Raw genomic sequence first — 25,343 nt, 5'->3', positions numbered from 1 at the left:
CACAGCTTTCAAGTGATTTGGACATTGTTAACTGGGCCAGTATTTACTGCTCATCTCTAATTGCTCATTAACAAGTAGTTATGAGCTGTCTTCTTGAACTTGGTGAGAGTTCTTATGTCATTCATAAGAACGGCGAAGGCACACCCATACTGCTGTCCAGGCTGGGTGAAGTGTATGTGTGTATGTGTGTGTGCATGTGTGCGCGTGTGCGCGTGTGCGCGTGTCTGTATGGGGACAGACTCAATTGGCCAGATGGTCTAACATTTTCCTTTTAATTTCAGATCTTTTGTCATGAGAAAAATATCCATGAAATGAACAACATGCCTCAGGAACCTTTTCAATCATTAGTGTTTAGAAAGCTATTGTGAAAAATTTTAAGTTGGGCAATCAGCTAATCACATAGCAATTAACTATAGAGACAAACATTTCTGTAATGGTTGGGGACAACAGTACTGCTTTTAAATTTGGTGCAACCGATTGCATTTCATCCTTAGGATGGTAACATTCACAAGCAGTACTATGACTCACAAATTAATTGATTTACAATGAGGCAGCTAAAAGTTTATCAAACTGATTGTCTCTGGGTAAGTACATAGACGATATCTGAGCAATGATGCACTGTAAATGCAAGAATAGGGCTATCCTAAGACAAACAGGAAAATACGTATTTAGCCTCTGAAAAGAAAAAAAAATACAGGGATGTGGAGAAAGGGAAGGGATAGACATTATGCAAATTGATCTTCCAGAGAACCAGCATGGATGTAACAGGCCAAATGGTTTTGTTCTCTGCTATAACCAATCTATGATTGTATGATTCCTTGCTAGGATGGGCAAATATTTCAAATCCATTGCTTTGATTGATAGAACAATGTTATATTGGAGTTTTATTTTCTTGTAAAATGCTACTCCCCCGTTTGGACGTGATGATCTAATGATGTCATTGGATATCGTCTTTGATCACTAAATAATCTAAATGAGCATTTCAAATAATTCACAACATGGCACAGCAGATACACAAGTGGTGTACAAGGGGCCATTATTGCGCGCATTTGCACTTTAAACTATTAAATAACAAAAATGTAAGTATTCATATGAATAAACCCATGAGAAACCCATGGTTTAACTGTTTAGTTCTCAAGCACCCTTAAATCCCCACCCCCATCCTCCAGCAAAGATGTACTTTGTCCTTAATCTTTGTGAAGTTTCGGTCTTCAACCTAACCACCATTCTAAGCAAAGTTTTGGCCACATCACTTTGCAATCCTATATACAGCATCAGTACAACAATGACCACATAAAAGTTTTATTTCAAACCCTCCCCTACACTTCGAAAACTCTAGGCACCACAGACCATCTCCAATGATCGAGATGTTAGTCCACAATCTTCTCACTCCTGACCATCCACAAGCACCCTTAAATCCCCAATACCTCCTTTTCACCCCTACTGGTTACCGCTACCTCAATGCCTTTTGAGTTTACATTGATTCCCTCTCTAACTACATTTACTGGCCATAGAATTTCTTATTTTATTGGTCCCATTTCTTCATAATAGCTGAATGACACAAGCCTCTTTCCTTTATTCCTCCAAAATTCTATCCTTGCTCTCCTTTCCCTCTGTTGGCATATCACACATCCCACTGCCTGAAATCACTACCTCAGTATTCAAAACATTCAAATGCATCTCAACTGTAAATGTCAATACAATACCACAGGAGGCTGGCATAATCCATATAATATTATACAAATGAATCTGTCTGTATTTTATAAAATATGGTTTACCTGGTTGGCATTCACAGGTGGTTACACAAATGTCTTTTTTCTGTTGAGGCTTTGGATTAGTACATGTTGGAGTAATGTCTGAACCACATTCCCTGTAAATCTGATTCTCAGGACAAACAGGTTGTTCTGGAAAAGAGAAGGTATGCATTTCACATTCAATGTTACAGTGAGTAATGATGCTTAAATATCATCGGAGGGAAGCAGAGTTAACATTTCACGTCAAAGACCTGCAGTGAGATTAGCAGAAATGAGACTCCCAAAAGCTAGAGAAACTAATCCAATTCTACAACAAAGTTTTGAACAACCGACAAGAATCTTGCTAATCATCAATTAGAGGCCTATTGGCTTCAATTTGCATGCTATGAGTACTTAATCTAGCCTCATTGATATGCAGTTTCATATTTTTCTTCATGCTGGAGAGAAACTAGATGGTGACAATTTTCCAACATGGAGGTCAGAGAGAGTACCTAGGCACGTGAGCATAGAGCTTACTTCTCTGGCCATCCAACTTAAACAAAACTCATTTACATCTCAGGGCATGCTGTACGGGCAGTGACTGTCCCAGCACCGTATGCACAGATATTGGCAATGAACACATACCATGAGTTACAAAGGGGGATGAGGAGTCATAAACAGTCACAATCAGCTTTGACAGGGGCAGTGGAGCTTAATGGTTGGCATGTCTAAACTGTAGGACTAAGGCTTGGAGTAACGTTGATCAACTCATAATCAAAAGGGATTGTAAAGGTGAACCCATGAGATGATGCCATATCTGAGAGAGCTCTGTGGGAATATGTGGAAGCTCAATAATTATGGGCCAATAGGAAGTGCAAGGAACATGGAAGTTTTAGGAGTTTGGGGATGGGGGAATGGGAGCAGCACTTGATGATAAGGCTGTATCTGTGACTCACCCTACTATGAGAAAACTGTGTTGCCTTCTATAACTGATGCAAAATGTAAATTCACAATGAAGACAGAAACTGGCTGCAACCACACCTAGATATTGAGGAGAAAGTTTTTTTTAAACTCTGAGTATGTGGGCTCTGCTTGTGACTGAACCTTTCAAGGGGTAATTGCATTAATCCGTCACTTTCACAGTAAAGTTGATCATCATCCCCTGCATGTGAAATACACGCAGTATCAAACTGTGTGGGATAAAAATCCTGGGCACAAGCAATCTTTGCAGGTTGAAGATTATCATCTCTGTGAAGCAGAATTTATCACAGGCAACATTAAAAGTGGTACCCATGGGCTACTATTCACCAAGAAAATCCAGGATTTCAGTGGCTTCACATGAACACAGAGCTAATTTCATTTCACGTTGAACTATAAGTATTCCTAAGGTGTTTGGGGATGGGTGGGAGATGTTAGGGGACAAGGCATCAATTATCATACAACACTTACAATCCCCTACTTTATTTGTACACATGGCTTATGCAACATTCATTGAATAAGGAATCTGTGTGTAGGTCTATGTAGAGGCAATCCATGGCCCTCCTTGTTGGAAACCTTGATGTCCCACTGTGTAGAGGATAATAGTGAACTGTCATTCATCTGTGACTGCTCACATAACTAAGGACCTGTCCTATTTCTGATATTTCCTCATACAGGTTCATTGAAACTCTCACAACTGCATCAGCTATCGCGTGATTATCATTACATTGGACTCTGTGTACGAAGATGCAGAGAACGGACAGGAATCAGATGTGTTAACAAGCCCAGGACCAGGACCAACCTCCAGCAGCTACCGAACAGCCACGATATTTTAGAAGTTGCAGTTGACAGTCCCATCCTGATGTGACGGAGATACAGGAGGTCCAGAGACTATCATCCTCAAAGCCATTTTTTCCGGATGACTGAGGGGCTGTGCCACCTCAGAGTGACAATGTCCCAGGACACTGGCATTGAACTATGCCAACTGCTGGAGTGGGATCTGTGACCTGAAGGCGTGGTAGACAACCTGTCCCAGTGACCATCAAGAGAACAACTGCAGGAAACAGTTATACAAATAACTCTTTCCAAGGATCCATTTGTGTAGAACCTCTTCATCCTCAACCCACAACTGTGTCAAAGCTGTTACTGATGCAATGTGTGCCAGATCACACCACTATATCTCATTTGTCCATAATGAGGTAAGTGATGCAGCCTAGGAGCTCGACTTTGCCAACATCGTTGGTTTCCCCATACTATAGACTGTAATTACATCACATTGAGAAGGCCATACCATAATGCAGCTGAGTTAATCAATAGAAAATCATTCTATTCCATCAATGTGAAAGTCACCTGTGATCACCAGTACCACATCTTAAAAGCCTGCACCAGGTGCTGTCATACAGAACCATCCTTGATGTGTCAAGTTCCTGCTCCACTCTAAGGGCTGAGTGCATTACAATAATGGCTGCAGGCAGGTAAGAGCTACCCTTAGCAACCAGGGCTGAAGACCCCGTTACACAACACACTGGCTAAGGTCAAGTGTAGATATAATTCTTCAAGTAGGGCCATGGAGAGTTTGATAGCCCTGCTGATGATGATGTTCCACTGCTTGGATCTGCCTGCAGGGAGCTTGGAGTACAGTCCAGACAGTGAATGCTGCATTATCTCAGTATGCTGTGCTCCACTGAGAAGCTTCGAAAACAGGAGCGGTCTTCGTAAAAGGATGACGAAGACACTGAGCAAAGGGAACAGCACCTTCAACATGTAACAGCAGTGCAGCATCAGATACAACAAGCCAGCTAGGACTTACTTGAAACTGGGTTTCATTAGACATGAGCTGGGTGCAGTGATACTCATTGACTGTAAATTTATGCTGCTTGAAAGGCAAGCAATTCTTATATGTTCCCAGAAGCAAATGCAGCTTTGCTTTGATTGGTTTTAGCTTAAGTTTCTTTTTATTCATTTATGGTAAGTGAGCATCACTGGCTAGGCAGCATTTATTGCCATCCCTAATTGCCCAGAGGGCAGTTAAGAGTCAACCACATTGCTGTAGGTCTGCAGTCACTTATAGGCCAGACTAAGTCAGGATGGCAATTTCTTTCCCCAAAGGGCATTGGTGAACTAGATGGGTTTTTCCAACAACTGATAACGGTTTTATGGTCATCTTTAGATTTTTGTTGAATTCAAATTGCACCATCTGCCACGGTGGGGTGTGAAACCAGGTCCCCCAGAGCATTACCTGGATTTCTGCATTAACAGTCCGGCAATAATACCACCAGGCCATCACCTCAACTTTTGCTGTTGTTAAATAAAAGTGTATGTTGTCAATAGTTTAAAGGCTTTCCAGTATACAATGCACTCACATTGAACAATAAAATAATGTAATTCTCCACTGTGGGCTTTAGGAAAGAGTACGCTAAGACAAAATTTTAAGATGGGAGGATACTAAAGACAGGTAACCTGTGTAGCTTGGTTCTTGTAGCTGCAGTTACAATGATTATTGATCAGACAGATGATGATGTATAAATGCAAAGCATTAATGAATGTGAACTTGTATTTGCAATGAAGAGTCAGCGAGGCCACCTATGTGTTCTTAGAAGGTTTTATTTATTTCCCTCTTACTTCATGCACCCATTGCTCGAGGTTGTGCTCAGCTAGGCTTTAAAAATGTCACTGGCACCAGCAATCATGGGATGCTCTGGTACTAGCAAGTATGTCAGCCATTGCTGCATACTGGATAGTGCAGCAGGGTACATAAGAACATAGAATATAGAACAGTACAACACAGGAACAGGCCCTTCAGCCCACAACATTGTGCCGAACATGATGCTAAATTAAACTAATCCCTTCTGCCTGCCAATGGCCCATATCCTTCCATGCCGTGCTTATTCATTTGCTTTTCTAAAAGCCCCTAAATGTATCTGCCTTCACCACTACCCTCTGCAGCACATTCCAGACTCCAACCAGTCTGTGTGAAAGACTTCCATCTCACATCTCCTTTGAACTTTCCCCCTCTAAAATGCATGCCCTCTAGTATTAGACATTTCAACTCCAGGGAAAAGATTCTGACAGTCAACCCTATCTATTCCTCTCATAATCTTAAAAACTTCTGTCAGGTCTCCCCTCAACCTCTACTGTTGCAGAGAAAACAACTAAGTCTGTCCAGCTTCTCCTTATAGCTCATAACCTCTGATGCAGGCAGCACACTGGTAAATGCCTTCTGCACCCTCTCCAAAGCCTCCACATCCTTCCTGCAGTGTGGTGACCAGAATTGAATGCAATACCTTAAGTGCATCTGACAAAACTTTTATAAAGCTGCAACATCGCTTCCTGACTCTTTTACTCAATGCCCCAACCAATAAAGGCAAACATGTCATACGCCTTCTTTACCATGCTATCTACTTGTGTGGCCACTTTCAGGGAGCTATGGACTAGGACCCCAAGATCACTCTGTATAGCATTACTGATAAGGGTCCTGTCATTAACTGAATATTTTCCCTTAACGTTTGATCTCCCAAAGTGCAACACCTCACACTTGCCCAGATTAAACTCCATCTGCCGTTTCTCAACCCATATCTACAACTGATCTATATCCTGCTGTGTCCTTTGATAACCTTATACACTATCCGCAACTCCCCAGATCATTGTGTCATCTGCAAACTTACTAACCCACCCATCTACGTTTTCATCCAAGTCATTTATATAAATCACAAACAGCAGAGGTCCCAGCACGGTTCCCTATGGAACACCACTAGTCATGGATCTCCAGCCAGAAAAACACCTTTCCACCGTTACCCTCTGTCTTCTTTGGGCAAGTCAATTCTGAAATCAAATGGCTAAGTCACCTTGAATCCCATTAAACTTCTCAAAGAGCCTACCATGAGGGACCTTGTTGAAAGCCTTACTAAAATCCATGTAAACAACATCCACTGCTCTACCCATATCGATCACCCTCATCACTGCCTCAAAAAGAGGCATGGCACATAGAGGCATAATGCAGAGCTAATTTGGCAAGCTATAGAGAACAGTGTGAGATTACTCACTGAAGCTCATGGAGAGAAACTCTCAACCATATTCTGTAAAACTGAAATTTAGCTGATTTTTGTGTCTCTCCACAGGGTGCCTGAGTTGCTGAGTATTTCCCTTATTCAACGCTTTTATTTCAGATTATCCACATATGCAGTACTTTGCTTTTACGTTAATACCACTGTTCTGTCTAAAAATGAAATTAATTTCACCTTAAACTGTTGTTTCATTTTTAAATATACAGGAAAACATACCACATTTTTCAGCACTCCTCCAATCACTTTTTCCCACTGGACACAGTTGTGCAAATTGTGTTAAAGTATCACAATGGGCCTGGTCATTATTTGAAGAGCAGACATCCTTTGCACAAATTCTGAAATAGGCATGGAAATCGTCGCAACTGGCAAAATAAGTTGAGAAGGCCCTCAGGCACCTCTGACAAAAAGAAATAGACAAAATTACAAAATGCAAGGCCATCATTCCAGTTTTAAGCAATGAAACCAACAGTTATTATGTTAATTAAACTTATGTAAGCAAATACACCCTTTGCATCAGGTCTAAAAATAGTCACCAAGTGATTTCAAGTTTTCCAAAGAGAGGCATATGCATTTAGTCAGGATTTAAAAACATTTATACTCATACTCAGAAGTCTGTTTATATAAAGGGGAAAGAAAAGTTCAGCATAGAACTGATTATTAATATTTTCAGTTCAATTTTCAAAAGTGGCCACAGACCAGATACAACTTCAGTGCTGGCAGAAAATTTGGGATACACTTGATATAAAATGACTTGTGCAGCAACTGCCCATTCTAATGCCTTTGATGGAAATAAAAATTATGATGATTCCATACACTGTTGTTAAGCTGCAATGTCAGTTTTACAATTATTGCCTCAGTTATGTAGGTGATACCACATTTGAAATATTGTCTGCCATTTTGATGTCCTTACCTAAAGAAGGCTACAATTGCCTTTGAAGAATGCAACAGAGGTGCATCAGGTTAATTCCAGAGATAAGATACTGAGTAGTATGATCTCATATTCTGTGGAATTCTGTGATCTCATTGAAATGTATTTTTTTTAGGAGACCTTGAGAAGGCATGTTCTAAGGGGCCCTGGGTCCTGGCTGGTGATACTAGAACACTACAGATAACAAATTAGGTCATGCAGCAATGAGGTGATGAGAAATCTAATCATGCAGATTTATGAATTTTTGGTCTCTATTCCAGGAAGCTGTAGTCCTCCATCATTAAATACTATCAAGGCTTAGATTGATTATCTATTCGCGAAAGCCAAGGAATTGAGAATATGATGAGAAAATAGAGTTGATATACAATTCAGTCATGTTAACATGGAATAGTGTAGGAGGATTGACAGCTGAATTGCTCACTGCTGCTCTTATTTCTTACACAAAAAGCATCAATCATAGTTCTTCAACTCTAGGAATATATTTCATTTGTTATTATCTGTTCAACTTCTGTCCCACAATCCAATAAAAGTAAAACATTTATTTATAAATATGGATAAATACAATGGTCGGGATTAAGTTGCAGTGAATTCATTTGTATTTGCAATAATTCACTATTCCCTGAAAATAAATAACTTACAGAGACATCTTGACACCTTTCATCTTCAGGTATTGTGACGGAACAGGTATCACTTGAAACTGAGTGCTGACGGATTGCAATAGCATCAACTGGAACAAAAGGAAAAGGTGACACTCCATGTTTTTACAATATATTAATACATATGTAACCAATCTTTCAGTGAACTTGAATTTAAAATCATAGAGTTATACAGCACAGAAACATACCTTTTAGTTCAACTCATCCACGTCTACCAGGTTTGCTAAACTGAACTGGTCCCATTCGCCTGTGTTTGGCCCATATTCCACTAAACCTTTCCCATTCATGCACCTGTCCAAATGCCTTTTAAATGCTGTAATTGTACCTGCTTCTACCACTTCCTCTGGCAGTTTGTTCTGTATGCACACTATCCTCTGTGTGAAAAAGTTGCCCCTCACATCACTCTTAATTCTTTCCCTCTCAGCTTGATCCATGCCCTCTAGTTTTAGACTCCTTTACCCTGGGGAAAAGATTTCTGTTATTAACATTACTTATGCCTCTCATGATTTTATACACCTCCATAAGGTCAATTCTCAACTTATGTTCAATGTTCTGACCAATGAAGGCAAGGGTGCCAGTGCTATCTTTACCACCCTGTTTACCTGTGATGCCACTTTCAAGGAGCTATGTATCTGCACCTCCAGATCTCTCTTTTTGACAACACTCCCCAGAGCTCTGCCATTAACTTTGCAAGTCCTGCCCTGGTTTCTCTTATCAAAATGCAACACCTCACATTTATCTGAATTAAATTCCATCTACCACACCTTGGCCCCTTAGCCCAGCTGATCAACATCTCATTGTATTCTTACAATGGGCGGCATGATGCCTCAGTGGTTAGCACTGCTGCCTTTCAGCACCAGGGACCTGGGTTTGATTCCACCCTCGGGTGACTGTCTGTGTAGAGTTTGCACATTCTCCCCATGTCTGCGTGGTTTCCTCCGGGTGCTCCGGTTTCCTCCCAGTGTCCAAACTTGTGCAGGCTATGTGGATTGGCCATGCTAAATTGCCCTTAGTGTTCAGGGATGTGTAGATTAGGTGGGTTATAGGGGGATGAGTCTGGTTGGGATGCTCTGAAGGTCGGTATAGACTTATTGGGCCGAAGGGCCTGTTTCCACACTGTAGGGATTCTATGATTCTATGATAATCTTCTTTACTGTCCACTATAACACCAATTTTGGTGTCATCTGCAAACTTATTAACCATGCCTCCTATGTTCTCATCTAAATCCTTTATATACCTGATGAAAAGTAGTGAACCCACCACTGATCCTTGTGATACCTGAGCTCTCAGGCCTTCAGTCCAAACAACAATCCTCTATCACCACCCTCTTTGTCTACTACCATCAAGCCAATATTGTATCATTTAAAGATCAGATACAATTTATATTTGCACATTGAGATTTTAGAAACACTCAAGACAAAATCACTTTGCAGCAAAATTTAACTATTGCTCATCAGGTCAACATGACATTGCGCCTTCATGCCTTTACCTGGCTTCGCCTTAAGTTTGTTTAGGCTATTTTCATTTGGTACTGTCTATGACAAGTCTTGATTCATTTTTGCTGTTTAAAGCCTTTAATTTTGCTCTTCCCCACATGTGGAAACATCTGGGGCAATTTAACTCAAGCAACATGAGTCCCTCTGGCAGACAGGGAAGTTGGTGGATTTCCCAAGAGGCTTAGGAAGAGCCCACCAGTGATAATGTGTGACATTTCTTTCTTCCACAAGCGTAAATGTCAATCAATCAGACTCTCCTGCTTGGTGTGGAGTATGACAGCAATCACACTGCCAGATGATTAGAATAAGCGGTGGGTAGGGCCTGTCTAATTAGATGAGGGAGGTGGGATTTAATATGAGAATACAACACCAGGTGATAGAAGGACAGGAGTTGTACTATTTTTAAATGGCAACCTGCTATATTTTCAGACCTCCAATTTCTCAGAAAGAAAGAAAGCCACTGAGGCTGGAAGCTTAGAACAGCAGTCTACAGGCATGGACACAAATGGATACTTAGTAAGGAACTGAAGATTTCAAAGCTCCCACATCATTGAAGAAAAAACGTTGAAAACAGAAGCTACAGAATGCGAAAAAGAAGGGATGATGCAGACGACACAGAGAAAAGCATAATGATTCAGTTTAATGATCCTCCTCACATGACATCCTCTAGAGTTTTTAGGAATTTAGAATGTGTATTTCCAGGCTGATGGAAAGGAGAGCTCCTCCCGACTAATGCAGCAGCCCTAAGTAGAGGTCACAGTAAAGGTGAGCTGCAATGAGACTGGGAAGAGGGTGTAGGACCTATTCCATACTACAATGGTGGTGTCTGATTGATGTGCCTTGTGGAAGAAAGCTGGACCTGAACAGGTGGCTTACAAGTTGTGAAAGGATTAGCAGGCAGTCACATTTTGATTGTGCCTCCTCATCAGTGGCCTGGAGGTTATAGGCTCTATGTGAGCCATAGGTTTCTGCACCTTGCTCTTTGGATTGTTCATCGCTGAAGAGAGTATGTTTAGGATGAATGTATGGACATAGTAAACCATTGAAAAGGAAGGATTCAAAGAAGGCTTTCTCCTTCTGCATGACAGAAAACAGGACCTACAACAGTGAAAGGAAGAAGAATGGCCATCCCAGACATTAAACCTGACCAAGTTGGAGGCATTTGAGCTGGCAAATAGCCTCAATAAATGTTTGTCTACTGGCTTAACATCATTTGTTGGTGTATCACAACTCTCCTATGTCACATTTAATTACTTGTTTCCTACTATCAAGACTCTGATGTGAACCCTTCTACATTATTTCCCAGCTCCACCCATTGTGTTTCCCGTTCTAATGAGCTTCCATAGATATCATCCATATTGTCCAAATATACTCGATTAAAACATTCCATTGCCTTAAAAACAGTACCCATTAAGCAACCTTTCAGCCTTTTCTGGTGTAAAGGGTACCAGCCTGTTCATTCCCTTCAATACCTTCTTTGTGATAATTTTTTATTGTGTCTTTTCTGCTACGTCTGCTTTCTGTAACACATGGAATAGGACTGTGCTTAGTGCTCAAGTAAGCAAATTAATGTCACCCACTGGATCAACAGAATCAACCTTGCCCCATCATCCCTGTCCCCATCCCATCACCACCATTCTATCAACTCCCTGACTGTTTCAGGTTAAACTAGGCTGCTGGTAACTTCAAAGTTTTCAAGAAGATTTGTAGCTCAGGTTGTGGATGAGGCTGTAGACATTCACAATGAGCCGATGGGTTTGGTTGCAAACGTTTTGCCACCCTGCTAGATAACATTGTCAGTGTGCCTCCAGTGAAGCATTGGTGTTCTGTCCCACTTGTTATTTATATGCCTCAGTTTGTTGGGGTGTTTGTTCCACTTCCAGTTGTGTTCCTCAGTGGTTTGTACACAGAGTCAAGTTCAATGTGTTTGTTATAGAGTTCCAGTTAGAATACCAGGCCTCCAGGAATTCCCTGGCATGTCTCTGTTTGGCTTGTGCAATTATCGACGTGTTGTTCCAGTCGAATTCGTGTCCCTCATTGTCTGTGTGTAGTGAGACAAGTGAGAATTGGTTGTGACTCTTGGTGACTAGTTGGTGTTCACGTATCCGTATTGTCACTTTTCTTCTGGTCTGGCCTATGTCGTGTTTCTCACAGTCCTTGTGTGGTATTTTGTGTGGTATTTTGTATATTACCCCAGTTTTGGTGGTTCTGGGTATGGGATCTTTTACGTTCGTCAGTAGCTGTCGTAGGGTGGTTGTTGGTTTGTGGGCTAGGGGTCTGAGTAGTCTTGTGGTCATCTCTGAAATGTCTTTGATGTACAGTAGGGGGATTAGTGTGTCTGGCTGTGTTGAGTCTTCCTGTTGTGGTCTGTCTCGGAGGTAATGGCAGATCGTACTTTTCGTTCCTTTTGAAGACTCCATATAGGTGTTCCTGTTCTGTTTTGCATTGTTCCGGGTTGCTGCAATGTGTTGTAGCTCATTTAAACAGTGTCCTGATGCAGCTCTGTTTGTGGGTGTTGGGGTGGTTGCAAGTGGAATTGAGTATCTGGTCCATATACATGGTCTTTCTATATACACTGGTCTGCAGTTCCCCGTTGTCTTTGCCTTTACATCCAGAAAGGGTAGTCGGTTGTTGTTTTCTTATTCTTTCATGAATTTTATCCCAGTAAAGATGCTGTTTATGTGTCAGCAGGTTTCTTCTGGTTTTGTGCGTTTAATAATCACAAATAATCATCGACATATTGCACCCAAAGTTTGGGCTGTATAGTGGGGAGCGCTGTCCATTCTAACCTTTGCATTACTGCTTCTGCAATCAGTCCTGATATCGGGGATCCCATTGGTGTTCCATTGATTTGTTTGTATATGCTGTCATTGAAGGTGAAGTGGGTTGTGAAGCACAGATCTAGTAGTTTCATGTTGGTGTCCTTATTGATGATGTTGGTGTCCCGGGTTGCCTGCCTACTTGATTCGTCCAGTAGTGTGGCAATTTTTGTGTCTCTTTGGCTAGGTTGATGTGTGTGGATGTAAATAGTGCTGTTGTGTCAAAGGATATCATTATCTCGTCCTCTTCTATCCTGGTGTCCTTGATCATGTTCAGGAATTCTTGGGATGAGTGGATGGATTACTGTCATGCGTCCTTTGTCCACTGGTAAGATTACAATGTTCCTATCTTTCTTGAGTCTTTCCAGGGCTTTCCTCTCTCCTGTGTTGAACATGTTCCACTTACCTTTTTTGCTCAGTGTCGTCTCTCTGACGGTCTGTTGTGCTTCTTCCGTGAGTCCGTTGCTCTTCAGCGTCGATAACTTCAGCATGCTATTTGGTACCTAGTTCAGTAAATAAACCTTCTCTATCACTAAGACTGCATATTTCTTCTGAGCTATTTGCTTCTTTAATTCACCAAAAACAGTATTTTTCCAATGGTTGCACCCTGTCATCAGAAGGGTTGACCGGGAATAAGCCCCTGTTGATGTCAGCAGCCCCATAGACGTTTATTCAGCTAGAGGTGGGAATTCTGTCCCACCCTTGAAGAAGCCCCACCTCAGGAAGTTGGTAACCAACTGGGAGAGGTGATCACAAAGTTACATGGAAGTGAAAAAATACACATTCTGTACCTTAGATATTAGAAAATAAGTTTAAAAGAGTAGGAAAATGAAAGTTTATTTAAAATTAAGTGCTCATTCTCACCGATTTTTATTTGGGCAGAGCTTCTCCCTTTCTTTTCAAATTGTCCACAAAGTCCACAAGTATTTCCACTGTATCTAGGATGGAGTTTTAGCTTTTAAAGAAATGGAGGCAATATTTAAAATAAGCACATCAACATTGTCACTGTTTCATAATAAAATTTTTAAAATTTATCCTCAAACTACATCACCAATAATTAATCTAATATTATCTTGGTTTCTCTTGGTCATTTTCATAGCTTTTCATTTCAAACATTATCCAATTATTACACTTGAACTATTTTGACTAAAATAATTAAATCATAATAAATTGACACCAGCTATTATTGCAGATATATTTCTTAGAGACATCAACAAACTGGAAAAGAAAATGGGAGAATGGTAAAATAATTTAGCCTCATTACATATTGAAACTTTGAATGGTGTGATTACATCATATTTTGCCAAAGTAAGAAGGCTTTTTTTATTTAACTTAATGGAAAGTTATTCATTGATGACTTTTTAAAGGTATTTTTTACACGTACGCCTGTCACTACAGGGTTAATTGCTTCTATATTGTTCATAGTGGATGAATGTGTGCTGCAGCCTGGCATGTCTAGGACATGACAGACTGGGGGCACAAGTCGAGGGGCATGGCATGGCAGAGGCATATGAGTGGCAGGTGGGAGGTACGAGTGGTCATAAGATAGTATGGAAGGAGCCTGGGGTATGTGTGATCTGAAGTGCTAGCCGGCTGGAGAGGCTTTCGCCTTTCAATCTAACTGTTTTGAAGATCCCCCGGCACCAAATATCAGCCAGCAACTGCATTCTGAAGAAAGGTCACTGGACTCAAAACATTAACTCTGTTTTCTCTCCACAGATGCTGCCAGACCTACTGATTTTCTCCAGCAATTTCTGTTTTTGTTTCCGATTTCCAGCATCCATAGTCCTTTGACTTTATTTTGTTCAGCATTTAACTCGCTGACGCATTTCTTCCAAGCACGCATACCTTGAAAAAGCTCTGCTCCTGTCTCTGACAGGATTTCTGTTCTACTCTTTTCTCTTGTTCCCCATCATTACTTTCATTGCCGCTTCTGGTGTTTGACAAGGTGTTTGCATAAACTCACATCCACAGCCACATCACATTCCTCAGTGACTGCCTCTAACTCAGACTTACCCATGTGGATTCTAACTCACGTTTCATCCTTTGTGTTTTGTATCTTCGTGATATACAACGCTCCACAGACAGCCGCATCCTGATATCCACACTCAGTGCTATGTGCCAACAAATACACACTCCCAAACTCTCTCTCCAACAGCATCACCTCACACTGGTCCAGAGCTGCCCCCTCAGTTCCACTCTGTCTTTTGGTTCATTCAACGTTCTAACAAGAATCTTTCTCTTTTCATTTCAAGCATTAAGGAATGCAAGATGCAACAACTCAGAGATATCCACTTCCTTCTGGAACCATCATCCCTTCACCTTTCCTCATACTTCATCCCCTCTCCAACCCCACCTCCTATCAAGTATTTACTTTCCCTTCTGACTTCCATTCTCTGATGCTGAAAGTTCTGTGTTCAGCAAAGATCTCAGTTTTATCCATCTGCGTCCCCATCTTAATGTATTTCAGGCATGACATAATGTTGAACTTTTCCTCCATTGCTTCCACCTCTGTGCCCAGTTCTTTGGACATGAGTCCTGTCCCCGTCCCACAGATGTCTTTACTCACCGCCAACACTCCATCTGGACCCCTCCCTCTGCTCTTTTACGGCACTCAACCATCGAGAACTGTCAATGTGGTCGCCTCAATTTCTCTGCTCCCAGCCTCACCCATTCGAACCTATCTCCATTCTGAAGAAGGGTCACTGGGCTTGAAACGTTAACTCTGCTTTCTCTCCACAGATGCTGCTAGACCTGTTTAATTTTTTCCAGCAATTTGTGTCTTTGAGTCAGTCAGCAACTGCCCAAGAACAAAATCCTGTATTTTCTTGTGTAATTTACCAGTGACAGCTTATTCTCAATGGTTGCAGCCTGCCATTGGAAAAGTTGGTGGAAATGCATTGGTGCTGACGTCAGCAGACCCATAAACATTTAAGCTCTATAGAACATATTTACTTCCTTCCATAGGTAGGTCAAGACCATTCACCAACTCAGGATAAAAATTTAGGAATCAGGATGATATTGGCAGCTGTCATTTTGCCACAGGGACCAGCAGGGATAATTTTTTAATAACTGACTGAAATGGCATCTTATCCAAGCATGACAGTCAAGTGAACAGTTTGAAAATTAAAAGCTGTAGAGATGTCAAGAGAATTGTAGAAATGTGGATCTGGGTGTTGTCAGCAAAGATATGGAGGTTAATCTCATGTTTGTCGTGACCAAGGAGAGGTAAACAAGCTTCAATCTCTCAGGAACTCCTGGGGTCACTGTACAAGTGAAGGAAGGGATGTCAAGGGTGGGGATGCTCTGTTTATGATTGGATTGTTGAAATAGAATCAAGCAATAGCATGCATCATAACATACTTGATTTCCAGCATGAAAAATTAAAATAAATACAAGTATTACAGTTAAAAGAAAATCTCACCGACAATGCATCTTTCTTGTTCCAAATCAAGGATACAGAATGCTTCTTGTTTGCAATTCTGATGTTAACCCCATTGCTGCGGATATTGACCATCTTGTCATCGTATGGCAAAGTTCGCCTATCGTAGTTATATGGTAAAAATGTCATTTTGTGTAACATTGCATAAATCTATGTATTGATCCACCATAATTTAGTTCATTTTCATCCTGTGCCTGGAGATACAGCAGTTATGTTGCTAAGCGAATTATTCAAACACAATCTCAAATCCCACATGGACAATATGAAGGCAGTTTAAATAAAAATGCCATCTTTATCTGTTCTAAACTGGATCTGCTACAAGTCTCTCTAAACTGCATAGCTGAGACCAAAAACTGAATTTTGAACCCTCTGTCTTGGCTGGGAGTGAAAATGACCAGGAGGTGAAAATAGCCTGGTCCAGGTAGCCAACACAGCTCAGTAAGGCTACTTTGGGCCAATTAGAGGAGGCCCAAGTGATTTTCCAGTTAACTTCCAGCAGACAAACAGGCGAGTTCAGGTGTCTTGTAGCATCCTTCAGGCAGTGGACCAGGTGGCCAGTGCTCCAGGTAGGTCCAGAGGGCATTCCCTGCCTGCCCAGGTGTTACAGATCAGTCCCCTAACACTGTGCAGAGCTGGATGAACACAGCAGGCCAAGCAGCATCATAGGAGCAGAAAGGCTGACGTTTTGGGCCTAGACCCTTCATCAGAAATGGGGGAGGGGAAGGGGGTTCTGAAATAAATGGGGAGAGAGTGGGAGGCGGATAGAAGATGGATAGAGGAGAGGATAGGTGGAGAGGAAACAGACAGGTCAAAGAGGTGGGGATGGAGCCAGTAAAGGTGAGTGTAGGTGGGGAGTTAGGGAGGGGATAGGTCAGTCCAGGGAGGATGGACAGGTCAAGGGGGCAGGATGAGGTTAGTAGGTAGGAAATGGGGGTGCGGCTTGAGGTGGGAGGAGGGGATAGGTAGGAGGAAGAACAGGTTAGGGAGGCGGGGACGAGCTGGACTGGTTTTGGGATGCGGTAGGGGGAGGGAAGATTTTGAAACTTGTGAAATCCACATTGATACCATTGGGCTGCAGGGTTCCCAAGTGGAATATGAGTTGCTGTTCCTGCAACCTTCGGGTGGCATCGTTGTGGCACTGCAGGAGGCCCAGGATGGACATGTCATCTGAGGAATGGGAGGGGGAGTTGAAATGGTTCGCGACTGGGAGGTGCAGTTGTTTATTGCGAACCGAGCGTAATCCCCTAACACTCATCACTGACACTAGCTGCAAAAACATTTTTGTAATTCACCTTTAAAAATGTCGGAAAGAGGGAACCTATCCCTCTCACTCATTTATCTTCTTTTGCAGCTTGTTATTCCTCTCAAGTTGGTTAGCTTTTGTTTAGTCCTACAGTTACAAGACCCCACATTCCATCCTTAATTGAATGGCAAGTCCATCTTTTTGTCATTAATAGCCCGCCCGAAGTAAAATAATAAGGGAGGACTGTTCCATACACTGCAGATTTCCAAAACCACCTCTGACTCCTGATGCAACAGGGGAAAGTCAGTATGAAATGACTGAAATGACTTAACCAATTTAGAATATATAAATCAAAATGGGGCAATGATTGTCAGGAATGTACCATGGAATCCCAAACAGTCAGGAGAGACAAAAGGGTAGATATGCGCACAAATTTCAGAGAAGTCTAAAAATAATAGGATAATAATAGATGTTATTCTGACCACAGCTGGAGTACTGTGTGTCACACAATGAGAAAAATGTGATTGCACTCGAGAGAGAGATTGCAGAAGGGATTCACCAGGATGTTGACTGGGCTATTCAGCTATGAGGAGAAATTAGATAGGGTGGGGTTGTTTTCCTTAGAACAGAGATGGCTGTTCAGAGATGGCTAAAATGATGAGAGGCATACATAGAGTAAATAGGAAGAAATGTTTCCCCTTGGTAGAGGGATCAATACCAGGGGCATGGATTTAAAATAAAGGGGAGGAGGATAAGAAGGTATTTAAGGAAGTATTTTTTCATCCAGAGAGTGGTAGATGTTTGCAATTCACTGCCTGAAAGGCTAGCTGAAGCAGGAAACATCACATTTAAAAAGTATTTAGATGATCAATTTAAGCACCTTAACATACAAGGCCTTTGATCAAGAGCTGGAAAATGGAACTAGAGTCCATAGATGTTTGATGAGCAGCACAGAAACAATGGGCTGAAAGACCTCTCTCTGTGCTGTAAAACTCTATGATGTTATGACATCTTCAAATAATCTTAAGATGGGTAAAATAAAACACACCTAATAAATAGAAATAACTTACTAAATAATGGGACTGAAGGCCAATAAAACCCCACAGCCCAAAAATCTACATCGCAGGGTACTAAAAGAGGTGGCATGGAAAAAATCTTGTCATCTTCCAAAATTCTGTAGATTCTGAAACAGTCCCTACAGATTGGAGGGCGACAAGTCTATCAATAATATTCAAAAAAGGAGGGAGGGAGAAAATTAGGAATAATAGATGGATTAGCCTAACATCAGTAAAAGGAATAGTGTTGAGTCTACAATAAAGGATGTGATAAAAGGACAAAATAGAAAATAACAAGAGGATTACACAAAGTCAGAGTGGATTTATTAAAGGAAAACGAAATCATGTTTGACAGACTTGCTGGAGTATTTGAAGTAAGCAACTGTTCCATTGAGTAGTGATCTTAGTTACCAATTTTGTAGCAACATGTTTTGAAGTTTTTAAAGAATTTACTGACTAGTTAATGATTTTTTTATTGACAGAGGAAATGGTATATTATTCCTTACTTCAATCAGCTTTTTGATTTCTTTGCAACAACATTACAGTCATTTTAAAGTTAAATTCCACTAAATATATGAGCAGGTTAGATGCCAGCAGGGTAACAACTGTAAATATACAACAAGTAATAGTTCTCTTGAAGACTTGTAATTATAACCAAAGGAATTATCCCACAGAAATGAACTTACATCTGGTCTTTAACCCAAATTGTCCCATTTGCCAGAACAATCTTGGTCATTTCAATTTTGATGAATATATGTTCCAGATTTCCATCTGGCCCTCTGCGGATTTTCACCTCATATTGATCAACTTGGCCTTTGCATGATCTGCTCATGAAAAGGTCACAGGTGGATTTAAAGTAGAAAAGTTTGTTGGCAAATGTCTTCAATGCTCCTCCTCCCCATGTGTTGCAGGTGTCTGGAACAAAACAACATTTCCCTAAGTTACAAAAACTGAGGTTTTTTGCTTTGGTAGGTTTAATGTCATTTAGCATTTAAATACATTTGGCCAATGAAGCATATCCAAGATAATGTACTCACGATGATTCACTGGTGATTGGCGAGAATCATCCAATGATCGCTTATGGAAGACTTGGGTAAGAACAGCCTGGTCCAGATCTAGTGCAAAATTATAAATTTAAATTGGAGTGCATTAATCATGGAATTTATTTTCAAAATATTACTTTTAGATTCTTATAATCAACTTTCCTTAAAAACAACTAACTGCAATGAAATAACCAGCAAATATTATATACCATAACTTCTCCAATCCAGAAATCTGAAATCCAGAAAACATGGTTACACAAAGTTTTTTGAACAGTATCTGCAAATCTCAGACTTGCCACTTGCAGTGCTGCAATGAATCATGAAATGAGAGAGAAAGATAGAGAGAGAGAGAGAATGGATGATGGAAGAAGAAAATTTGAATAATTAAATAGGAATTGAAATTTAAAATCAAAAGCTTTCATACTGTTAGCACGATACCAATCTTCATGTGAAAAGACGTTGTTCTCAGTTTTTTAATATTGAATGTTTATCGTTACTCTACTTTCTCCTGACTGGGCTTATTGATATATTAATTCTGGGTCCTGTAACGTCATGCTGCATTTTCTTGAACAATAATCACTGTTCACACCCCAACCCATGTTACACATCATTCACTGTATCCAATTCATTTAATGCAATGCATTTGAGCAAGTCCAGGGTATCCTGACCATTTTTTTAATGAATTAAACATATTTTATCAGCGCTTTATAATATTTTGTCATTGTTTATGTCTAAAGTACATGGTTATATCTGGTTTACACACTTATAGTTAGACATTCGAATATTATTCTTTATTTAAGGAAGTTCCACAACTCAAAAATGTCTTGGTCCCAAATATTCTGGACTTTGGGGACATTATAATTTGTTAACAAAAATATTGTATTTAACAGATTTGTAGTATTGCTATTTCATTTTGTTTTGGTTGCATAAAACCTAAAACATTGTGGGAGAATGTCATATTGGACGGGTGTATAGAAATAAAAAAGGACCAGGCCATGAAGAAATTTAGACAGAAGAATGTATATTTTCAATTTTAAATCAAACTCATAAACTAAAGAGTCAAAAACAGAACTTTGAATTATCATAATTATGGTTTTTATAAAACAGGCAAATTAGGCTCAATTATTCTTTAGAGTCAGTAGCCAACATACAAATTTAAGAAAAATGTCATCAGTTTATGGTAGTGTTAATAACTTTTCCAAACTTTATTAATAAATGTTATACCTAACCTTTTGCATTAGTTGTAGGTAGAATATCATAGAAATGTTTGTACTGCTTTTTAATGTAAACTTACCAAATGTGGATTCTGCATAGTCTTGGTTAGCCCATGTGCTGGCAGCAACATGACCTGGGATAGAAAAGAGATAATTTTTTGCTTATTGAAACAAACAAGACAAATCTACTCATTTAGAATATAAGTCAAGACTTTATTTTTCTTTTTTGTAATTTAACCATTTTGGCATAAATTTAACAGTAATGATTTTCAACTTGTAGGCCAAGTCTAGGAGCAGGCATGTTCAATGGCATCTAACTCATCAATTCCACCACCTCATAAATTCAACAGATTCTGAGCCAATCAGCTTATTAAGTGCTGCCGAGTGAGCTTCTTAATGTACCGTAGGCCAATCAAATGCTGGAAGCTTTTGGAACTTAATGACTGTTGGTTAAGGCCTATTTTTCAGGGAACTCAACAGAAAAATCTAAGTGGTTTTCTTTAGTTACTCATGGTGTGAGGATTGCAGGGAGAGATGTTCAGGGGAATTGAAAGCTGGGACAAGGGTTGGCTTTCAGATAACACCCCTTGGCTCCTGTCCTGTCCACGGATTTGTGCAAATTGAGGCTCCCTCTTGTCAATATGGCCAGCAGGCTACCCAAGTTTCCCATCAGCAAATCAGCCATTTTTCTCGCCTGTTAGTAGGCAGGCAAACTGGCCAGTAGCAAATTGATGGCCTAAATTGGCTGCAAACGGACTACTTGTGGGCCTTAAATGCAAGTATCAAGAAAGTCCCCAAAGGATCTTCTTGCACAGCAGTTAAGTTAGACTGTCTTTGGTTCCAGAGGCTAGTGCTGTGCTGAGAAGTTTCCAAGGAATCTTGACCTGAAAAGAAAGGATCAGTTTCAGTCCAGTTTTGAACCAGGATGAGTATCATACTCACATTGAGATGCTGAATACCATCTTGGAGCACCAGAGACAGATTCCTGAATGCCAACATGTTCTAAGAACTCAATACAATGCCATACCACTGGAGCAAATAATGGCATCAGAAACATTTGCTGCCATATTTTATGACACAGAGTTTTCAATTCGTTAGTGAATCTAACATAGATGTAATGACCACAGGTCTTCAGACTTTGGGGTCAATTTGGAGACAACAATGGCACCCAGTTTCTTAGACCATAAAAGCTCTCAGGATCTCCAAGATGTAATGCTTTAAAGCTTCTGTAAGTTCTTTGAATGGGTATGTTCCACTAGTTATCAGAAGATATGACTTGTCACATCTGCTTGTTTCATAGCAGGTCGAACAATAGAGAGATTAATTGCCCTAACTTGCGCTTATAGATTCCAGAAGTCCGCTGCTGTTGTGATTCCAAACTTTTCTTTCATTACAAGTCCAACTAACAAACATTATTTATTGTTAAACACAATGTTAACCCTACAGCTGGTCTACAATGCTTACGGAATGTACATTAACATTACAAGGACTTTTGATCAAATACTCTTGATGCAACAAGTAACACAGAATTCCTACCAAAAATGTTTTAGTTTTGAGGTAGGACTTCCATTAAACAACAATAGTAGCACTGATCAGCATGCTCAAATCTCAACATGATGAGTTTGAAACACCAAATAGGTAAATTGGAAGCTTGACACTTCACTTCATGGAGAAAGGGATGGTCAAAGTAATTATCCAACTCATTTTCCCAGTTTTCAAATTACCATTTTCAAAGTGGTAAAGGTAAAACTGTAAGGCTGGGAAACAAACCTACTCTCGTTTTTCAGAAATAACATTTAACAATGATAGAAAAGAAGAAAGGAAATGGAAAACAAGAGAAGAGAAAGAAACAATATTTCATTAGAATTATTGTTTTATTTGCATTTGTATCAACATCCTGATGTTAAATTGAAGGACAGTGCTTAGTGATAATTCCACAGGACTAGTAATCCAAATTCCCAGGCTAATGCTATGAAAACATAGGTTCAAATCCAACCATAGCAGAAAGTGGAGTATAACTTCAAAATAGATGTTGGAATTCAAACCAATTAGTAAAACTAGAGTTATAAGTTTAGGTCATGATGACAACTATTACTGGTATAAAACCCACCTGGTTCACCAATGTTCTTTATGGAAAGAAATCTACCTTCCTGATCAGGGCTGGTTTACAGGTCAGTGCAGACCCACAGAATGTGGGTAACTCTTAACTGCTCTCAGAAATAGCCATGACAATGCACTCAGTTAAAGAGTAATTCAGCATGAGCAACAAATACTGGCTTTGCTTGTGATCCCACATCCCATGAAAAAATAAAGAAGAATACATTGCAGTACTGGACTGGGTTTCTAATGCAACTAACTTATTAATTAACAACATTCTATTTACTCTTGGGATCATTGATTGCTCACTATAGCTGGTTAAAATTGATTTTAAATTTATTGATAGCAGGAAAATAGAGAATTGTTCCTTAAATAAATGCAACAATTGGAAGCAGATTTGATCTTCTTTCTGTTTCCCAAATCTGGTTTCCCGCCAGCTGACCACAAGAGCTATGGTATTGTTGTACCTGTTTACTGTTGTGCAGTCATATAGCAATAGTGCAAACATATCTAAGGTTTAGATTCTGACCCGCCCACATTACTCCATGCATTCAAAGTTTTCAAAGGGTTAAAAGTAAACAAAATGCATTTCGTCAAAAAACAAAAAGCAAAAATTTCCTACTCTTAAACTGACAAACAGAACATGTATTTTAAATGTCATTTCTTTTCAATAAAATTCTCCAAACAGTGTTAAAAAAACAAATTAATTTATATTTTATGTGGTGAGGTGTACATATGACGTTTCAACTAACTTGTTTTTCTCTAGCTCTGTTTAAACACAATACATTTCGTCTGGTCTTTATCAATTCTACAAGACTTAGAAGAAAATTCAATAGTGAATTTCAGGAACTAACATTTAGAAACGTCTTTTGGCAATAAAAGTTCATTAAATTTATTGTTAACAAGCTGTAAAAACAGCTATGACATCTAAGAACTTACAATAGTTTAAGTTAATTGAAACTTTGAATCATAATGTAAGAAAGGAAATTATAGTTAAACTTGAAGACTCAATTACTTTGAATTATAATATAAGCTTAATTTTTGTTATCTTAAGTAAATAGTTTCTCTTTTATTGACTGAAATAGTAAATTAGTTACTACCACAGAGTGCAAACTTAATGTGCACATTGCAGCTATTATATTTTGTCCGCTATAGACAATGGATAGTGTAATCAGAAAATTTAAGTCTTTGCTTATAATTACACGGATACAAAAAGATGCATCCTCCCAAAAGCAAAGCCAGTGTAAAAGCATTTAAGACGGGTGTTCAGGTGCATCCCTCATCTCACAGCCTGAGATCTGTGGAAGCTCAACACATTGGAAAAAATGGCTGGTAACAGGTGCCAAGGTTCACAACATTAGAAAAAGATAGAACTTAAGGCAATGGGGCTACCTGACCGAGGCAGCTGAAATCTGTGAAAGAATTAAGACAAATGGATCAGCAAGGTAAATGCAGGTAAATAAAGATTTAAACAGCTAATTGAAGCTACTGGATCTGTCAGAATGATCCTGCACCTGTAAAAGTTGTGTGTTATTTCTGTAATTAGTACCTACGTCAAATGCAGGTGTTAACCACTATTTGCCCAATCTAGGTAACTGTTCAAGATAAGCATGAGAAGTATAAAGGGTGAGTACTGTGCCAAAAGAACTACAGGTTTTCAATTGCTGTCTGCAAACATGTTTCTACATATCCATCAACAATTTATCAGTAAATAATGAAAGAAATTAATGAGTAAATTAAGACCCTTGGGTGACATGCATTCCCATACACAATGACTCAATGAGTATATTTTATACACATACACCCTGAAACAAGCAAATATTGTAAAACTATCAAGCTTCGCTCCTTAGCTGTTGATACTGATTGTGTTCCATTTTATACACATGTACAAACATATCTAGTATAGGTAATTCTCCTATAACACAATTGTTGTGTTCTCGCTTGACGTCGTGCTATAGGAAATCGTACTATAGAAAATCACCATAGAAAATCGCATTATATGGAAATCGCTATAGAAAATCGCTGTACTGTACAGCAGAAAGTTTGCATTATCCAAACAGCGTCCACTATTCATAAGTTGTGTGACAGCCAATTCGCATTAACAAAACACGCATTATAGTTGAAATATGTGAAAAGTCTTACCTCGAAAGAGGGCAAGAGCCCAGATTACTATTAAAACAGTGTGTTGCATTGTACTAGTTTGTTGTGAAACTAGTAACGCAATGTCATTCTAGTTGACCAGGTGCTGACTACTCAAGCTCCTCATTTTTATATTGCAGATCAGTTCCTGGATACCCAAATGGAATGAGGAAATGAAAATGAATAATTGTATTCAGTAATTAAAATTTTACCAATTGTAATTGACAGGCAGATTTTTTATAGAAGGTGTAAAATTAATTTTCTTATCAACTTCTAAAGTAAAATGTTCCAAATTTCTTTGCATTTATTTTCAATTATTTTGGTGCAACATTTCAGTTTAATTCATCATGAATTATCTATCTGAAAGCAGCATTTTTTGTATTCATCATCCAGTGTCTTAAAGACAATGTAGGATGTGTTGTTTTTCTCCATTTAA

General features: G+C 39.6%; 1 protein-coding gene across 1 annotated transcript in view; it reads right to left on the bottom strand.

Moving 5' to 3' along the window:
* LOC125485766 (mucin-19-like) overlaps positions 1-24,997 on the bottom strand; it is a 46,211-nt gene extending 21,214 nt beyond the window's left edge. Inside the window, exons 1-9 of the mRNA XM_048610216.1 lie at positions 24,911-24,997; positions 20,752-20,805; positions 19,452-19,529; positions 19,101-19,329; positions 16,099-16,216; positions 13,539-13,629; positions 8,342-8,430; positions 6,992-7,172; positions 1,779-1,904 (exon numbers count right to left, since the gene is read on the bottom strand). Of these exons, the coding sequence (XP_048466173.1) occupies positions 1,779-1,904; positions 6,992-7,172; positions 8,342-8,430; positions 13,539-13,629; positions 16,099-16,216; positions 19,101-19,329; positions 19,452-19,529; positions 20,752-20,805; positions 24,911-24,959 (1,015 nt within the window). The 5' untranslated portion in view covers positions 24,960-24,997. The remainder of the gene's footprint in view (positions 1-1,778; positions 1,905-6,991; positions 7,173-8,341; positions 8,431-13,538; positions 13,630-16,098; positions 16,217-19,100; positions 19,330-19,451; positions 19,530-20,751; positions 20,806-24,910) is intronic.
* Between the last annotated feature and the right edge of the window lie 346 nt (positions 24,998-25,343).

This window comes from Rhincodon typus, chromosome 22, assembly GCF_021869965.1.
Source record: "Rhincodon typus isolate 14 chromosome 22, sRhiTyp1.1, whole genome shotgun sequence".
NCBI lineage: Eukaryota > Metazoa > Chordata > Chondrichthyes > Orectolobiformes > Rhincodontidae > Rhincodon > Rhincodon typus.
This window is presented reverse-complemented; position numbering and strand designations above follow the sequence as displayed.